At 33.9% G+C, this 20,390-nt stretch overlaps 1 protein-coding gene and 1 long non-coding RNA gene across 2 annotated transcripts in view; one reads left to right on the top strand and one right to left on the bottom strand.

Moving 5' to 3' along the window:
• Positions 1-17,960, bottom strand: part of LOC116290974 (gamma-aminobutyric acid receptor subunit beta-2) — a 41,398-nt gene extending 23,438 nt beyond the window's left edge. The window contains exons 1-2 of the mRNA XM_089027865.1: positions 17,753-17,960; positions 4,861-4,921 (exon numbers count right to left, since the gene is read on the bottom strand). Of these exons, the coding sequence (XP_088883991.1) occupies positions 4,861-4,921; positions 17,753-17,774 (83 nt within the window). The 5' untranslated portion in view covers positions 17,775-17,960. The remainder of the gene's footprint in view (positions 1-4,860; positions 4,922-17,752) is intronic.
• On the top strand, positions 17,099-19,964 carry LOC116295645 (uncharacterized). Its single transcript, XR_004197039.1, has 2 exons — positions 17,099-17,163; positions 19,665-19,964. It is a non-coding gene; the product is annotated as an uncharacterized LOC116295645 (long non-coding RNA).
• The last annotated feature ends 426 nt before the right edge of the window (positions 19,965-20,390 follow it).

Raw genomic sequence — 20,390 nt, 5'->3', positions numbered from 1 at the left:
TTGAGCAACCGTTCCTAAGAGTATGCAACCTTGACTGAAAAAGCCTTCCAAAATATCCTCCCCAAATAGCTTCTTAGTTTTGAGGATGGATTGTTTCAGTATCAAATTAGAAAGCTTTAGTTCGTGGCCGTCGCTCACAACATAGCTACCGTGGTGAGAATTTTGATATACAGACTAACGTTATGTACGTAGCCCGCTTCTTTGCAGACGGATAAGAGACCTACGCCAATAATGAGTAAAGATATGCAAACCATGTCGTATCTGGTATAAATAATGAGCACGAATCACTCCGCCCATTTTCTTTATTCAACAATAAGATAACTGGTGTCGTGATATAGAGTCGGGAAACTTAAAAGAAAGACATATTACAGTTCTTTAAAACTCTATAGAGTTGATTATTTTCTTGTTTGAGACCTAGAAGTATGTCGGCATGATGAAAAGCTTCAGAATCCGCTTTTTTTTTTTTTCAGTTGGAGGTGTTAGTAACTAAACAGATGGTCGGACTGAGAATTCTTCATCTTCTACGTCGTTTTAAGTTTCCCGTGCAAGTTAAATGATGTTTTTATTTAGAAATTTTTATCGCAGTATAAGTTAAGTGTTTAAGGACCACTTCGTGCTGTTGAGGAAAGAGCGAGAGAAATTCCAATTTAGCTACTTATAATTATATACAATAAAGGTTTTAAATCTCTACTCTGGTAAATCTTTCGGCGTTGTACCTCCACAAAAATCTACTTGGTAATTAATTATGCTAAATCCTCTCAAGACCTGAAGTGATCGGGAAATAAAGTAGCTTATTCACTGCATAAAGCCTCTCATATCTCTCCATTGAAGTACATGTTATCATATCTCAAAATTAAAAGACTAAAGAAAAGAAAAACCCAATTTCCCATGGCATTTCTTTCCATGTGGTCACATTTGCATTTGTTACTTCAGCGTAATTCAGACCAACAATTAGGTTCAAAATGGAGCTATTTTCATAAATCCTGTCTGCGGACACAATAAATTAATTACAATATTTTGTTTAAGTTAACTGACAACCTTATCTTTATTACTTAAACTTCCATACCTTGAGACACTCCTGCTTTAACGATTACTAATCTCCTTTTATTTCAGACTGAGATTATCCACCTAAAACGGCTAACTTCTCAGTACGATAGCCAAAACTGAGCTGCCGATACTTCGCGCCGATTCAATTTATCAGCTTAACAAAAAACTAAACTACTAATATAAGTCGGCTTTATTAAAAGACATTATAATCAATACATTTTTTTTTTAAATCTTGTGGTCTGTGGTTAAATAAGAAGAAAGAAGTATTTAGTTTATTAGTTTACTGCGGAGAGACATATGTTGGATAAAAAGAAACAGTGTCTTTTTCGTCAAATTTTCTTTTCGAATTTTTTTTTTTTTTTTTTTTTTTTTTTTTTTTTTTAACTATATATATATTTGACTATTGTTAAAACCCTGCGTGTTTCAGACGTCAAAGTTTAGTTCAGTATATTATGAGTTAGAATTCCGTACACAGGGAAAAAAACGGATTCCCAAATTGGGAATTGTTGGGAATTTCCTTGAATTCCCAATTCGAACACCAAGGTTGGGATTTATTGTTAGGAATTTCCTTCTAATACCCTATAGAAAAACAAAATTCCCAACAAACCAACATTGGGAATCAGTGCCACGTTCCCAATTTCGTTCTCTCTGGGAATTGGATGGAAATTCTTTGGGAATTCAATGAAATTCCCAACAAATTCCCAATTTGGGAATCCGATTTTTTTCCTGTGGTAAACGCCTTTACTGAACAATTTAAATATAAATCGTTAACATATGTTCTTAAAACCATTCGTTTCCAGTTGTGGTTTTCAGTGAAAACATTGGAGACTTATGAAGGAGCAATTTGTTTTTCAGTAAATTATGACTTTTTTTGACTTTTTTTTTTCCCCCAGCGAGGTCGGAAATTAATTTTTCCGAATTTAATTCCAAGGGCTTTCGCCCGGAATAACCTCGTTCCCAAGCACTATAACTTATTTATATTTCTATATCTTCATGTATTTCATAAGTGCTATGCGGTCCACATATTCTCACTTTTTTTGACAGCTTTCCGTGTTTGCGCTGTTTGCACGTTTTTACCTCAAAAAGGGCGAGCTTCCATGCACGAAATCTAGCAACCAAAGAAAGACGTTGATCCCGATTTGGAATTTCCTCATTTTACTTTTACTTTTAGTGTTTTACTTTTACTTTTAGTGTTCATTATATAAGATTTAAACTAAAACCTGGCAATGAGATATTTTGCCCGCGAACGTGGGTTAATCATTTTATCTAGTTTTTTATTTGTAACCCTTCAGTCAGCTAATATTTAGATAATAATAATTAACACAAAATTGTGTTAATTGTCCTAATTGAAAAATATAAATATATGTAAGTAATAGTATAATACGTACTAATTCAAACTAATTGTATTTGCGCTTTATAAATAGATATTATTATTATTATTATTTATTATTAAAGTAACTAACACATTATTGCTCAATTTTATTAGAAGTAAAAAATAATGATAATAAAGATTTAATATTATTACCATCATCATCACTATCATCGTATTCATCATCGTCATCATCATCATTATTTTTATTATCATTATTATTACTATCATTATTTATTATATTTTATGATCTGGTTTTTTTTTTTTTTTTTTTTTTTTTTTTGTTTGTTTGTTATTATCCTTATTATATTAATAATGATAATAAAGATTTAATATCATCATCATCATTATTTTTATTATCATTATCATTACTATCATTATTTATTATATTTTATGATCTGTTTTTTTTTTTTTTTTTTTTTTTTTTTTGTTGTTTGTTTGTTTGTTATTATCATTATTATATTAATTTTTATTATTGCTAATACATCCATCCTTCCTTCCTTTGATCCTTCTATCCTTCCCTCCTTCCTCCCTTTCCTTGTTTCTTTCTTTAATGTAGTTCATCTTTCTATTTCTTCATTTCCATTCTGTTTCCCCCTGACTCTTAGCTGGCACGAAACGACTACAGCTTGTAAGACTTTTTTTACTTTTTTTTTTTTTTTTTTTTTTTTTTTTTTTTTTCATAACGATGCAGGAAATTTAAAGCACCGAATTACGTCACAAACAGAAAAATTCGTTAAAGAAACATCTTGAATAAAATGTCTCAAATCGCTATTTCAATGACGTTCATGGGCAAATGTTCCCATCTTCAGATTTTTAAAAAAATTTTGCTTGATTAACAGTACATCATACTAGAAGTAAAATATGCAAATAAAAAATGGGTGTGCCGACTTCGTTTAGCCGTCAGAATGCGTGGAACTGAACCCTTGCGGTAAAAACGCGCGAACAACTTAGGCATAGAAAGCTGTCAAAAATAAGCCATATTTTACTTAAAAGATAAATCGATCGTCCCCATTTTCCCCAGAACTCTAGAAAATAACTAAATAATTAGTTAGTTTTTAAATTTTGTGTTAAAAAGTCAAAAATATAAAATGTTATCGGGCTACAAGTGTGGACTTTCACGTTCATGAAATTCAATTTCAATTAAGCAGAAAAAATATAATTTCAATGTGATTCCATCGTCAGAATTTTTTTATTTCCCCCTAAATTAAGTTGGGTATTGCTTACTATCAATCACGTGACTCTTTGGGGTTGACTGGAGGGCAAACAAGCGGTTGACTGAGGGGCAACTAGCGGATGTTAAGTCAAAACATGTCAAAATAAGTCTTCATACTATGGTATCTGACTATTTCTACGACATGAAACCAGAAAACAAGAGATCAAAACAACCTCCAAGATTCTACAAGCCATTAAAAACCCAGCTATTACCGGAAGTGACGTCTATTGATAGCAACCTATTATAAAGTACTTTTAAAAAACGAAATAAAAAGGGGGTGGCCAACTTCGTTTTAGAGTTATAAGAGATTAAAGACGGTATATGAGATTTTGCTTATCAAAACATTCGAATGACGTCATCACGATGAGCGCGGGCTCACTAAATTAGTGCGTAGAAAGGATGCGCGCGAACGATGCCCATGAACGCTACTTTATTCTTCTTTTTTGTATTAATAAAACTTTGGTTTCAAAACAAGGGAAATACAAACACCATGGAAGATTTCAAAAGGAATTCATTCGGGCCCGACAATACACTGCAAGCCTAGATCTAAAAATAGCTACGAAAACTTAAATACAAGCCGAATCGTAGCAAAATTGAAATGAACTCTCGGTTCATTTTATTTTCTCTTGCCAAAAAAAAGTTTGGAAATCCGTCATTCGCTACCATTTTTTTCTCCACATATTAAAACATATATAAAACAAAAATTGATCAATGTTTGTAGATATTTACTTTAACAGCTTTCAAGTCTAAACCGCATCACGAACCACAGACAAAATAAACGTCTTTCAAAGTAGACGCGAATGTGTGTTTTGCGTGATAAGAAAGGGAGAAATAATTTAATGTAAACATTACGATAACCATAATAAATGATAAGGCGATAGATAAGATAAATACTCTAGTCATTTGCATTGTCACATTACTAAATTTTTAGAGTAGCATACGACACTAATATAAGGTTTTATTCATGTAGTTCAAAAAATTCCTAATAATTTTTTTGGTAAAATTCTTCAGTTGTTAATTTTTTTTTTTTTTTTTTTTTTTTTTTTGTCCAAAAAGTACTTACGCCATTATTTAAAGTACATTAAATCCGAGTTAAAACTGGTCCAAATGCCTATAATTCAAATTTAATGCTAGAAACTGAAAAGTGTTTAACAACTTTAAAGTATTTTAAAATATTCCTTTTTATGCATATGAAGGCATTATTGAAATTTAAAGTAACCTTACCGACCTTATTGGGTTCTCTTGAAAAAACCGCACTCGACAGCCCACAAGTCGGTCTTTCCTGTAGCCTGAGAAGAGACAAAATAAAGTGTTTTAGAAAACCTCGTGCAAGTACTATGTAAGAAAAAAACTTAATAAAAGTCTCCTGAAAAAAGAGTTTAGAGAATGATTGATTCTTTAGCCATGGGCGGTCGACTTTTTAATAAACCGATCGAAACTGTATTGAAATTAAACTTAGCAATAATATAATTATAAAATATTTTGAAACTTAAAGTATCGAAAGTAACTAAAGAAAGATTTCGAGACGTCAAATATTTTTGGCGGGAAAATAAGGGACTGGTGTGGCACGCGCGGCAAAATGGACAAAAACGCGGCAAAAATTAGACGTTTCTTTCATTCTTTAGTCCCTTGAACAGTGAACTGAACCTCAAGTTTTTTTTCACTTTTCTTTTTAATGCAAATATAAATCATCCCTTTACCCAATTGATTGAAAATAATATTTAAAAAAGAAAACTGTAGAAAATATGGAATAAAGAATTATTTTGTCGAGATAACAAACCGTCGTTCGACTAGATGGATATGTCGAAAGATTAGGCAAATGTTGGAGCTTGGAGGATTTGGCAGGAACTTTCAATCAACTGAAAACGCGCGCTGTGCACAGAATATTAGATGCATTTAGAATGCGCTAAAAGCAGTGGAAATAGCTAGGAAAAGACATCATTAACTTTATACGGTAATATCAAGTTCAACCCTTGCACTGATTCACAATCTGGGGGACAAACAAATCCAATTTCATTCTCACTGCTATGTCTTGTAAGATTTTTGCGGGCCTTAGTTTGACACCCAGCTAGAGCCTCTAATAAGGGGTCTATTTTGAAATTTATTCTCTATGTATCTATCTATCAATGTTGTGCTTTGTGGGGCTTTAAGTGGGTGCTTCTAGGTCAGATGTATATATTTAACTTACCACCAAGTGCAATCGGATTGGCAATCAAAATATTCAAAAATCATTTCCCTAATTGATTTACTTTTTAAATGAATTCGCACGCAAAGAGTTAATGAAAAAACTGAGTTGGTCCCCTATCGGACCTTGCGGCGTATTGCGGACCTCTTTAAATTGAGCGTAACGTTTGCCCATGGTCATATCAGGGACCACGTGTCATTCCTTAGAGAATAAGATTCTTTGTTTTTGTTTGAGTTGTACCCATATTCATGTGTCTTCTCATGCGCAACCGTTAAACAAAGAAATGATACTCTAGGGGGTGACAAGTGGTCTATAATGGGAGGAAATTAAGTCCAATGTAAAAAGTTATCAGTATACATAAGAAAATGAATTGAGAAATATAAATAACTGAAATGGCAGCATTACTATTTATCATCATCATCGTCATCATCATCATGTACCATCATCATCATCATCATCACCATTACCTTCATCAAAGCTATTTTCTTCAGCAAAAGCGAGAACTAGCAAATAATACTGAATGATATCTAATAGTTAAATCCCGTGTTTTTTATGAATGATATTGTTTCATAACTGTTACCTAATAATTATGTTCACGACTAATATTTCCTTCTTGCTTAGTAATGCACAAGCCTTGGAAGAATGCATGCGCTTCCCTCTCCTCCCAAAACTGATCAAAATACCAGACGCCTGGAGCTGTAATTAAAGCCTATTTGATCATATACCTTAGTTATCCATATCCTCTAACGGAATGCGTAGGAGACTGATATAGAGACAAACCGGAGTATAAGAGGCCAGTAAATCTTAATCTCAAAATTTTGGTTAATTGATTTTATTTCGACATTTCGCTGATATCATTCCTTCTTCCTGCTGATAACGAACCGCCTGCAATTCCGCGACACCTTAGATGAACGACTCTCAAAATGTTTAGTAATTTCCCCAACCAATTGTTAATTGGGCTAATCCCAAAGCAAACCGCTGGAATTTCATGATACACAGACAATAGCCGTCTTGAGATTAGAGAAAATGATAAAGTAGTATACAAAACAAAACAAAATTTTGTTTTTCTTGCTTCGGAGATGTGAACTTCAGCTAACTTCTAAATTCCAAATGCCGGGATCCAGAGGAAGAAAAAACAACTCGGTGGATATGCCATTAACTGTTAAATCTTATTAATGTATATTTTATTAATTGGGCAAAGAAAACTACCAAAATAAAAAGCAATCATTTATATTAATAACTTTGACCATTCAAAATATATTATTTTTTCCCATGACGAATTATCAGATATTTGCCGATGCCGAAATTATAAGAAATAAATCAATTACAAGACAAAGACAAATTATTAAATTATGTAATTCTGTTTTATCATTCGGTGATTTTGGTATTTTCGCAAAGATTTGAAAAAGTGGTTGGTAATGGGCATGCTCAACCTAGATATCGGGATATTTGGTACCATTTTCGTCTAGTAATATCAGGATATTTTGTACCATTTTCGTCCAGTAATATCAGGATACTTGATACCAAATTCTTCCAGTAATATTATCAGGATATTTTGTACCATTTTTGTCCAGTAATATCAGGATATTTGGTACCATTTTCGTCCTATAATATCAGGATATTTGGTACCATTTTCGTACAGTAATATCAGGATATTTGGTACCATTATGGTACAGTAATATCAGAATATTTCGTACCATTTTTCTCATTGTTAGTAGTATATTTGGTACCATTTTCGTCCAGTAATATCAGGATATTTGGTACCATTCTTTGCAAGTAATATTATCAGGATATTTGGTACCATTTTCGTCCAGTAATATCAGGATATTTGGTACCATTTTCTTCCAGTAATATTAGGATATTTGGTACCATTCTCTTCCAGTAATATTATCAGAATATTTCGTACCATTTTTCTCATTATTAGCAGGATATTTGGTACCATTCTCTTCCAGTAATATTATCGGGATATTTTGTACCATTTTCGTCCAGTAATATCAGGATATTTTGTAACATTTTCATCCAGTAATATCAGGATATTTGGTACCATTTTCGTACAGTAATATCAGAATATTTCGTACCATTTTTCTCATTATTAACAGGATATTTGGTACCATTCTCTTCCAGTAATATCAGGATATTTGGTAAAATACTCTTGCAGTAATATTATCAGGATACCTGGCACCATTTTCGTCCAGTAATATCAGGATATTTTGTACCATTTTCGTCCAGTAATATCAGGATATTTAGTACCATTTTCGTCCAGTAATATCAGGATATTTAGTACCATTTTCGTCCAGTAATATCAGGATATTTGGCGCCATTTTCATTCAGTAATATCAAGATATTTGGTACCATTTTCGTCCAGTAATATCAGGATATTTAGTACCATTTTCGTCCAGTAATATCAGGATATTTAGTACCATTTTTCCTCCAGTAGTATCAGGATATATGGTACCATTTTCATTCAGTAATATCAGGATATATGGCACCATTTTTGTTCAGTATTATCAGGATATTTGGTCCCATTTTCTTCCAGTATTATCAGGATATTTGGTACCATTTTCATTCAGTAATATCAGGATATATGGCACCATTTTTGTTCAGTATTATCAGGATATTTGGTCCCATTTTCTTCCAGTATTATCAGGATATTTGGTACCATTTTCTTCCAGTTGTATCAGAATTTTTAGTACCATTTTCGTCCAGTAATATCAGGATATATGGTACCATTTTTGTTCAGTATTATCAGGATATTTGGTCCCATTTTCTTCCAGTATTATCAGGATATTTGGTACCATTTTCTTCCAGTTGTATCAGAATTTTTAGTACCATTTTTCCTCCAGTAATATCAGGATATATGGTACCATTTTCATCCAGTAATATCAGGATATTTGATACCTTATTGTTCAGTAATGTTGTCAGGATATTTTGTACCATTTTCGTCCAGTAATATCAGGATATTTGGTACCATTCTCATCCAGTAATATGGACAAGATATTTGATATCTTTTTGTTCAGTTATATTAGGGTATTTGGTAACATTTTTGTCTTGCAATATCTGGACATTTGGTATTTGGGAAGGGGGAGAGGGGGTGGGGGTTGACTTTTGCATTGTCAATCGCGTGCTTACCCTTCCCACAGGCAATAAATATGACTGGTCTATAATAAAACTAGAAATTCTATTTATAAAATTACATTAATTCCTTCTAATCTTAGACTTTAGATAATTCCCTCAAAATAATACTTCAATAGAGAGTGATAAAGAAGGGATTACAAAGTCATAAGTCGAGATCCGTACTTTTGAATTTACAAAGCTGCTTATTCAGAATAAAGTTCTTACGTTTTGGCCCGGAAATCTACTTCAGCCAGAAGTACTGATTAATTTGCGAGGAAATTATAGAATTAAAACAGTTGGTTGGTTGAAGAAGGAGACTTGCAGTAAGACACACATACTTCAATGGATAATGCTACTCCATTCAGTAAAAAAGCGAATGTTGGTGCTTGACAAATGCCCCTGGGGAGTGGCAGTGAAGATGGCCGACGTGACTAATAGTATCGGGTTTGCATTCCGATAATTTTCGAAAATATATTCAAAATACACCGGAAGTTATTTAGCGTACCTGTCATGAATTATGAGAGGCCTTAATCAATTTCCTTTGGTATATTATCACTTCTGTTTATCGAAATCGGTAATGTCTGGTAGGTTAGTAACATTCATTCATGAATCAATGATGCTGGTTATCCCCAGGCTATGAAATGACACGTGTTCTTAAATGTGAAAACCGCTATCAGTTCTATTCTGCCCGTTAGAAAAAAGAAACAAAATTTGAGAAAATTTCGGTTGAAAACATTTAATTAGATTTTGACTATAATGGTTCAAAAAAACCGTTGATAGCTGTATTTTCTAATGACTCAATAGCCCTTAGCGGCAAACCTATTTGTTTTACTCGAGATGCATGAATCTAAACAAAACGTTAAAGCCCTATAATTGATAAATAATCGATATAAGTTTCTTTTTCCGAGATTTTTAGCAGTTGAAATCTTTGCCACAAAAAATAAAAAAATGAAAGAATAAAAAAAATAAAAAAACAACAACAAAAAACGAAAAACAAAAAAAAATTACATTTGAAAAAAAATCAATCCTGGTCATACTAATTTAAAATACACCTCTTTCAAAAACGGCCGATCTCAGTCCGTATACAGAATTTTTGTGTTTTTGTGTTTTCTGGCTAGAATACGAAAAATCACATTTCTAAATCGAATTTACTGCTTCATATTCCAGTCTAAAAGCAAACTACGTTGTTTGGCTGTGAATTTATTAAATTTTGCAGCATTTTACTCGGTCTAAATAAAATTTTCAGATTTCAGATCTCCGACTAACAACATTTTTCGCAATAAGTGTAACATATGTATAACCCAATATACATATGCATACAACCAAGCAAATATGCCAATGGTATTAAGAGATATAAAATAGTTGATGTAAAGTTTCTCATTCCGAGAGGTTTAGAAGTCGACATGTGCTCAATCAAGGCTAGTTTTATCAAAATGGCCAAAATTTCGAATCATAACCTGCTATTATATATTGTTCATCTTTTTAAATCTTCTCGATCAACATTTGAAAATGAAAATAAAAATAGAATGTCTGCCCCAAGAGACAAAATACATCAAGTCCTTTCTGCAGTTCTACCTACCAACGGTACCAACTTTCCCAAGCAACATGAAATTCTGAAGCGGCGTTGACAGGGTCGGGAAAGACTGGATGTGACGAGAAGTAAACAGATCTGACTATATACGTGCTCAATTGAAAAGGCGGTAATCGGCCGTAATCGCTTTACGTTTAGTAAAGTGGCTACCCCCGAAGCAATCTCAGCATTGATACAAATCGGTGCAGCGTGGATTTGTATATTTTTAGCTAGCTTGCAACCAGATAAATTCGTAGTATCAGATAAAAAATTAAAACGCGAAAACAAAACTAGGTTCCATAAAAGTTGAGTATTTACGAATGTACTGAGCGCATAACATGTTAGCGGCAACCTTAATTTTAGACTAATGACTGTTAGTCTAAATAATTGGACATTTTGCTTTTAGAAAAGGCCTTTTTCCCAAAATATAAAAAAAATATTATTCTTCCGGAATTGAAATAACGTATTGGTTGTATATTACACTGTAATGTATTTATAAAACTCTCTTAAAAGTAGCAGATCTGAACTGCTCATATTTTGTTCTATTTCATTCTTCTTTTTTCCCCTTGTTTTGTTTGCGTCTTCATTTGTTTTTAAAGGCTTCCAGGGATGTATTTGCTTCGCAGTGTTTTCACTGATGCTTTTTGAGGCTCATTTTCATGTGGAAAATCATTGCTTTTCTTGTAGTTTTGTTTTATATGCGCATAAACCAATTAGTTTTTTTCAAATAGAAAGATCATGGTATCCCAAGCAAAAATCAATATGTATGTTCTAAGGTGTACAGGTGGAAGCGATAGTATCGTGTTATTCATGATAAGAATGTAAATGTAGTCGAAAAAGCAGCATTAAGACCATTAAATGATACGAAAAGTGAAAGCAAAGCTAGACAAAGCAAAGCAAAGTAGAAGGAAAGCGTTTAAGGCCCCGTACACGCTATGCCGGATAAATTTGAACCCGAATTTCTATCTATTCGGTAAGGCCTATCGTCCACACTAGTCCGGGCGAATCCGGAACAATTCTTCACCGAAAACGAATTTTTTAGAATACGAACAATTTGAAAACGCCGGCTAGCCGGATTAGTGGACGGAGAACATTTCGTATCCGAAATTTTTCGAATACGATGATTGTCAAGGGAACATGGCGGGAAGGCTAAGAATTCACCGCAGGCTCAAGTTCAGCTTCGATGCACATGCTCAGATTTACAATGAAGCGTTTTTGCCGCCTCTGTCGGACTAGTATGGACGCGAAACATTTTATCCGTTTTCATGTGTGGACGGAAAACTTTTTTTTTCGGTTTCGGTGTTAAAGTTGCGGATTCAAGTCTATCCGGCATAGTGTGGACGGGGTCTAAAACCAAAGCACTTTATTAATGCCAAAAATAAAGTTATATAGCCTTAAAGATGAATTTAACGTCAATATTTACACGGCGAATGAAAACCTTAACATTATACTTCAATATGTCTAAAGCCTCACAGTGTGACTACATCAACCAAGGCTACCCAAACGAATTTGAAATCAAATTCAAAAATCGCATTTTTAAATTGCATAACAGATGAATTAGTGAATTCTGGATTTTTTGATTGTTTCTTATTCACTTCTGATCATACACACACAAGTACAAAGTACCGTAAATCCTCTATTTAGCCCCCCAGGGGGCTTATTTATTTCAGGCACGAGAGAGAGGGGGAATTTTTGTTTTCCTTTAAAAGGGGGGGGGCTTATTGGAGGGGGGGGGGGGGGCTAAATAGAGGATTTACGGTAAGATATATGATTTTGAAGAGAAAAAAATTGTACAGATTCTTTTGTTTAAACGCAATCGTGATTGGCTAATTCGTATGAAAATTTGTCTGGGTGGCCTTTGTTGGTTTAGTCGCACAGAAACAAAAAGATCAATATTTAAGCAATAGAAAACTTTTTCCGTGTTTACATAGCCTGATAGCAACACGAGGGGAGGTTGGGAGAATTCGAGACAGTTATACAAACCCGAGACGTAGTCGAGGGTTTGCATAACTGTCGAGAATTCTCCCAACCCCCCGAGTGTTGCTATCAGGCTATGTAAACAGAGAGAAAAAAGTTTTCTATTGCTTTTATAAAATAAATACTAAGGGAAAACATTACCACTTGCAAGAAAATAAATCTTTATTTGAATTTGATTCTCATATCAAAATACAAATTCTCCATACATCACGAACTTCGATCGTTAGCCAATCAAATTTTGTGTAATAAACGCTAAGGAGGCAAATGTGAAGCAAGAAAAAATCGCTAGCTATTTTAAACATTTATCATTCTAAAACTTTAAAACAAATACAAAGAAATGTCCAAAGATTGAATAGAAATCTTAATAAAAGATTTCAGAATTGATTATCTTTACGAAAATGATCAATAGTGGATAACAAGTGTCACTGTGAATGGAATTCTCGGTTGAAAGAAACGTGGTTTTGCTCAATTTGACAGCCAGAAAACATGGCAGCGAAGTTGATTGTTTCGTCTTGCCTCGAGAAGATATTTTGTGGAGCTGAAGAGCTATCGCTGGAAAAAGTTTGAAGCTGCTGACTGTTTCCTTGAAATACTTGTATTCTTTATCGAGCGGTGCATTCAAATCATGAGAAAGCACGTCGCTGAACAACCGCAGCAGTTCTGACGGAGGACGTGTGTTGTAGCTCCTGAGGGAATTCTCTTTGCGGTGACCAACGAGGGATTGTCATGATATTACGATCAGAAAGACCTGCATGAGACCATAGGGTTATGCCTGTGGCCCTGACACAAGTCAAAATTTGGAACTTAGTCTTCAAAATACATTTTTGGGGGCGTTTTTTCCCTCGAAAGAAACTGTAAATTTTTAATTTTTGAACTTGTACCGCGAAGACACAAAAGTTGTGACGTCACAACTGTGTTTACATATCCTCATGCAAACATGGCTATCAACCAATCACAGCGTGCGTACTATTTAATTTATTTTATAAACAATATTCGTTTAGCATTGAATTATAAGCAATCACGTAGGTTTTTACCTTCTGCATTTAAATCAGCCCAGAAATTCTTTAAATGCAACTGATTTATAAAACACTTTTTTAGATAGCGAACATGATGCATTGTGGTCTAGCTTGGGTACTAACGTATTTTGTTCATCATGCCTTATATGGTTTTGTTTGTACTGAATCTAGACCACAATGCATCATGCTTATCGTGTTTCTTGCGGAAACCTGATACAGATTTCTCACATGCAAATTAATTGATCAATCATCAGGAAGTGGAGATCAAAACATGGTTCTTTCCCAGCTAAAAACTCATTAGAATCTAAATGATAGCCGCTCTCTGTTGGACATTACCTTTGAAAACACAGTCTTTCTCGAGTCTGTGAGAAAAACTTAACGGGTTGCAGAAAATACATCAGACACTATCCTATGGATTTCCCATGGGTCGGTTAACCGGTAGAACGACTTTAAAAGCGAGTGTATTTGTGGATGAGGGTGGGGGATTCGCAATATTTTTCCCCTTAAAAAAATAAAACAAGTGATAAATTAAATAAGGTAGGAAAAAAATTAGAAAAAACTTCACTCTTATTGGAACGTTTCAAGAAGAAAAACAAAATTATGCGCAAGCTTAATTGAAAATCGGAGTGCTTTAATCACACGATAAGGGGGAAACATTACTGACAAACAAACGAGCTCATTGAACTAAAACTGTAATAGCTACAGGCGGAATATTGGCGCATTAGCATAAACATAAATAAGATAAATATGACCTGGAGGATTGAAGATTGTTTTGAAGTTTTTAGATATCGACTAATGTTTAAGATGTTTACAACTACCGAGGATCTTTCCGGAACAAAGCTAGTGAACTGTATATTCATATAATTATTTTTACTAAGATGAACACCTCATAAGATATAACTGATACTGATTCTGAGCAACAAATCAAAAGTTAAAAGCTTCAGTAAAAACACAGTGTTTTTGGTTGAAAATTCATGTGTTTAGTCTAGATATCGATAGTATATGCAGAGTAAGGTGCCTAAAGCAGATTTGGTGGCACCTAAAATCGTTCACATGTGCCGTTATCAATTTTTCATATTGAATTCTGAACTATCCATGTCAGACACACGCAAATCAAAGCGCCTGGATGTTAGTCCGCAGAGATTATTTTAATGAATTAAAAATCCTTAATGAAACGATAGAATTACTCATTGATAATTGCCTCTCATTTTACTCTAACAAGAAAAAAATTAAGAGTTTCTTTGTTTGTGGGAGTCATGATTTATCTACTTTTTTGTTTCATCCACGATTTTTATTTTCATATTCCTGCTCCGAGCTTTCGGGTTACAAACCCATCGTCAGGGAAAACTGATTGAAATTACATTCAAAATTGCGAGACAAGGTGTTATTTTCAGGCACAGCTTTTGATCTAGAGGGTTCTGATGATTGCAAACCCTGATTCAAATTGAAATAGTATAAGATTATTTCGTTTCGTTATTCCTAAGCCTATTTAGATAAAATACTAGAAAACCAAATATTAAAGAGATTAAGCTTCCCGTTTTTCTTTCCTTCAAACGGCAAACACGACCATGTATTCATCGTTTCCCTGTATTTCACTTTACCTTTTGCAACCCTTCTCGCCAGAGAAAAATATTCCTTTACTTATTTATCTACTACTTTGGATTTTTTTTACGATTTCCTTTACTCAATATTCACCCTATTGACATTGTCTAAATGGCTTCAACCCGTCTTTCTCTCGAGGTTGGAACGAATGTCCTTCGATCCAACGATCCGATTGGTTGTTCGTTTTTTTGCATTTCTTATGAGATCTAAGTACGGCTCAGGCGACAATCTTTACTGGGTAGAACCAATTGATCTAATTTTAGAAGAGACGGGCTTGAAGCCATTCAGACAATGCAAATAGGGTGCAATACTAATTACCCTGTATGATAGCTACAAATGATTCATGACGCGAAACGCAGCGACACGTGACCCATATCTCATGATGCATGATACACGTCACGTGACAATGGCCTCATATTAATGTACGTCTCATACTGCCAAGCAAATGAAACACGAAACAATACGCGCGACTACTCACGATTAATGGCCTACACGAAACACACCCACACCGCACACGAACGGCTATTATATATCGTTCTTCTCGAAGCTACAAGTGCACTTCAAAGAGTGCACACCAAAATACTTCTGATATATATTATTTATTATATCACCCGTACGGCCCTGATCGCGCGCTCTAATAAAACCTTTGGAAAAGTGTTGAAACATGTTGACGTAAGCGGAGCGGCAAAACCCATACGGCCCTTCTAGAGGTTTACGCGCGCTGTATTTAACAATTTTAGCAGTATTTTTCAGCATTTTTTACGAAAAATGAGTCATTTGATAAAGAACTAAAGGTAGTTCTGGCCGTACGGGAAAATATTCGGGTCTAGGTTATGAGGTCTCTATTTCCTGCTAATCATTTCTTTAAAGATAATTATTTAGTAAAACATTAATGTAAATATTTGAAAACATGCCAAAAAGAATAAAGAAAAGAAAATATGAAATCTCTATAAAGATATCATAAAGTCCCTATAAAGATGCTTAAAAATATAAAACTAGTTAACCCATAAAATGCAGTTACATTTTATGATATTATATACTCGCTTAGTGTTCTCTGTACTAGTGTAACTGGCTGAGAAAGGATTCACTACTTTCGTTTTCTGCAAGACAAAACAAAACCTTACTAGACAAAAAAAGTTAATAGTAAGTTGATAATCAATTTGAATTTTGTTTTTAAAAAAAACATGTGTAGTCATAACTTCTCAATGAAATGTTTAAATTTAACGAATGAAAATTAATCGAAGAAGCCAATCGTAATCCATCTAGAATGTGAGTAATTAATAGCCTTTACAGAATATTTTTTTAAAAACTTAAGAAGACAGTTTTTACGATAAATTTTTGATTAAATGTCATGAAATTAATTCAATATCCTACTGGCAGACGGGGAAGTCCTTTGATGTAGACTTTGTCTGTTGGCTGACACTGTTTGAAGTTTAATAGACATTTGGAGAGGAATTTCTATGTTCTAATCAGTGAAATATGTTTACATTATGAACGACGAAAAGAGAAAAATCAACAACATAAATTTTTTCTTTATTGTAAATTTGATGAATTCATGAACTGAAAGTCAAGCCTTAGCTAATTTATTAAATTTCGAACGAAGACAACGGCCGCCATTTTGCGCGGGAAACTCGACGCGTTCAGGCGCGTCTTTTCACGCACACACACACGCATTAAAATATGAATATTTATCGAAATGAAAGTTAATCAAAAAAGTATTTTTTCTAAAAACAAAGTCCCCGACAAAATCATATTTGCTGATCTTTAAAAATTAAACAAAGAAAGTGTAAAATAGCCTGGCAGGACTCAAAGAAAAAACCCGCCGTTAAATTTAAAAAACAATTGAAAAAGTTCGAACCCTGGATTTTTCTGAGAAATAATCATTGGAGATCTGTCGTGTGAATAAAAATGAAACGAAAGCTAACCTTTTTTTATTTGCAAAAGACGCCGATAAGCAGATAACAGAGTACATCCTCACTAATAAGAAAGCATTAGTATATCCATTACTGGTCGTCAATTCTGTTGTCAACAACGTGTTACAGCGACCGAGAGCCCTTGAAGTGGAAGGTATATTATCGTAAGATAACACCAGTGATGACTTTATTACTTCTAGTTTTATGCATTGTTAATGGTTTTCTTCACTTTGGCTTTTGTTCGAATTTGATAGCTGTTATTCGGTCTATAATACCATATGAAAAATATCTCTAAATCAAGATCTCATCTATAGATCTACAGAGAATAGGCTGAATATTTGGAGTGGAATCAAAAAGTAATTTTTTTTCTTTTTTTGAAACTGAATATGGGTTTTGTTCTACCGTGCCCTTGCTTACCTTACAATTTTTAATTTAATACCTCTTCTGAGTTGAGTTACGCGTCGACAGAGGCCAAATATCGCCACTATTATAAGCACTAGGTCTTGGTTGCTATAGACAGTAACTCAAGTAAAGGTGGAGTTGGAATCCCAATCGATCTTTGGTCCAAGGTAGCCTCTAATTCGGTCCATAAAGAAAAGCCGTGTTCGAAGATTTTATTTGATTCTTAGGAATCTAATCTCGATCGTAAATGAAATTGAATTTAAATTAATGCGTTATTTGTCTAAGCCTAATTGTTCAACAAAACGAGTGAAATAAGAAACATTGATTTTCAGACTTCTTACCTCTAAAAGGAGAACTGACCATAGAAATGTCGTCTCGATGCAAAGTCCAAAGATTGAATCTCAAATTTATTTAAAAGCCCCATTAGTACGTACTTTCCTAGGGTTCAAAATCATAAGCCACATATTGTAAAATATAGCAAGTCAGAGTCAAAAGTGGTAAAAACGGCTGCACTTTTGCGCTCGCTAACATTCTTCAACACCATTGTGTGCGAACAGATTCATTCGTATTAACATCTCTTCATAAACAGCAAAAGTTAAGGCCAGACTTTAAATCATGCATATATGTTTTATAGTTTCAACCAATCAATTCGCAGCATTTTTGGAGAACAACACTATATTTAGAATACAATATTAATAACAGGTGAAAAGAAACTAAAGTAGATTACTCCTCGCGCTTCTGCTTAAATTACTGTTTAATTTGAAATGAAAAATTGAAAGTGTAAATTGACTTAAAAAAAGCCTGTTCGTAGTAGTTTTTGCAATTTTTTAATACAAAAATTTATAAAGAACTCGGGAACATGTACAATTAAAAAGGCATCTCAGTTTTCTCTCTTGATGAAAAAAATTTTTTTCCTAGTGACTTTAAATTTCTTTTTCAACATTGTTGTCAGTTCCTGTGGCGAGCGATTGGTTTGGAAGTTAAGTTTGGCCAGGTTGGCAAACGACATGTGCAAATATATATTGAAGCAATTGCAAATATATTAACAAAGACGCTGGAGAGAAAACACAAGGGATAATAAAAAGACTGAAAACAAATTTAGAATCACAAAAGAAAAATAGTAACCATTGGTTTAAACGCAAAGTTCATGTCATTCGAAATGAACAAGTAAATATTATTAAGCACTAAATTAGAAATAACGAATAAGAAATAATAATAATAACAATAATAAAACGATTTAAAAAAATGATCAAAAGAATGAAGAAATAATGAAAAAAAAGAAGAAGAAAGATTAAAAATTAAGAAATAGAGTTCTAAGAACACAAAAATAGATATCATTTGTTTTCTATTTTATTTGTTTGTGCGTTCTTTCCTCTAAAATTATTATGGCCAAAGGTTAGAGCATAAACAGTTATACTTCAATGTGTTAGGCAAATAAAAGACAGTAAGTCAAGCGAAAAGTTCCAAAATAAGAAAAGTTGCAGCCTTAATTACTTGACTGATCACGAAACAATGGTTTCAAGTCGAGGTTGGAATGATGAGGTGAACTTACCCTGAAGCCCTCAAATGCGAAGCCAACTCGTCAGTGCCACCAGAGACTGCTTTTGGACCCTCACATGAATTCACAACTCTCCGGGTTTTTCAGTTCGCCTCTCTCCTAAAATAAATTACTTATAATCAGTCCAAATTAAATTTTGCCTTCAAATGAATGGAAATTCATTAAGTCCACATCCATTTTAATTTAAATCTTATATATTTCTTGTTACGAACTAATCATTTAATCGTTTGTCTGACGACTGCAGCTTATGGATTTCTTATCCCACTTGTGAGGTAAACACATGATACTTCACGAACGGGGGAAAAAGATATTTGTCAGTTTTTATCAAGACAAGATTTACTTACTTACAATTTACTTTACTCCTGGTAAAGTAACTGGTAAGACTTAAATACTGACATAACAGGGCATGTTTTAAATCTCTGGCACACTCACCTGTAGTTTTATTTTTAGGTCTAGAGCCTCACTAAGCTTTTGTGTTTACTGTATTATTCACAACGAAGAGACACTGGACAACTGTTTGAAATTGTTGGTCGAATCGAAAACTCTCTGAGACATTCTTCTGCCATTCTTTGCTCTAATTCATCTACTGAATAACACTTCTCGTTGCTATTACAATTAAGCAAACAGATTTACGTCATATTATGAAGCTTTTCTCATTCATGTTTGTATTTTTCTTGCTCTTTTATATAAAATAGTTTTGGAACTTCTTTGAAGCATCGTCCGCCATTTTTCAAGCAAACGTTCCGGCAAAACAAGTGTGCAAGAAACGGAAATGACGTCAATTGAAGAAGTATTTAGATCCAGGATGTCCCTAGTCCTAGTACTGGCCCTCAATTCACAATTGCGGTTATTTGAAGTTTTCCTTAGGCCGTAAATGAGACCTGTTAATGTTGTAGTGTTGGATTTATTATAAGTTTGAGCGTTCGCTGTCTACGACCTCAACAGCCCGATGAAATATTCATACAGAGCAGAAAAAATAAAGTATGTTAAGATCGTTGGAGCGTAAATGGTTAATTTGTGTTTTAGAACAAAAAGTCTTTTAGTTGTGATACTCCTCTTGGGAGTTGATCTGCGGTTGGAATTTCAAGAATAGCCTGCGTATCGGCGCTCTAGCGGGGGATTGGGAAGGGGGAGAGAGGGAGGTGGAGGGAGCGCCTGCAATGACGCTCTTGTTTTTTGCGTTTTTACTTGTTCTTTCTTTGTGCGGGAAATTCGTATTCGTATAGCACAGCACAGCACTGTCGGCCGAAGTAATGGCGAACGAAGGCTAGATTTTAAATTTAAAGAAAGAACATTATGAATCGATACATCACTTAAAGTTTGATCTTTCAAACGCTGATTTGTTTTGGTTCCCCTAGAGCGCCGCTACGCAGGCTATATGAAGAATGCCTCAAATAACCTAAGATTAGCCGCGCCGTTAA

Source organism: Actinia tenebrosa, unplaced genomic scaffold (genome assembly GCF_029948245.1).
Source record: "Actinia tenebrosa isolate PJP-AT-01 unplaced genomic scaffold, QUT_ActTen_1.0 PGA_scaffold11__36_contigs__length_13525064, whole genome shotgun sequence".
Lineage (NCBI taxonomy): Eukaryota > Metazoa > Cnidaria > Anthozoa > Actiniaria > Actiniidae > Actinia > Actinia tenebrosa.
Note: the sequence above shows the minus strand (reverse complement) of the source record. Positions and strands in the feature narration are given on the sequence as shown.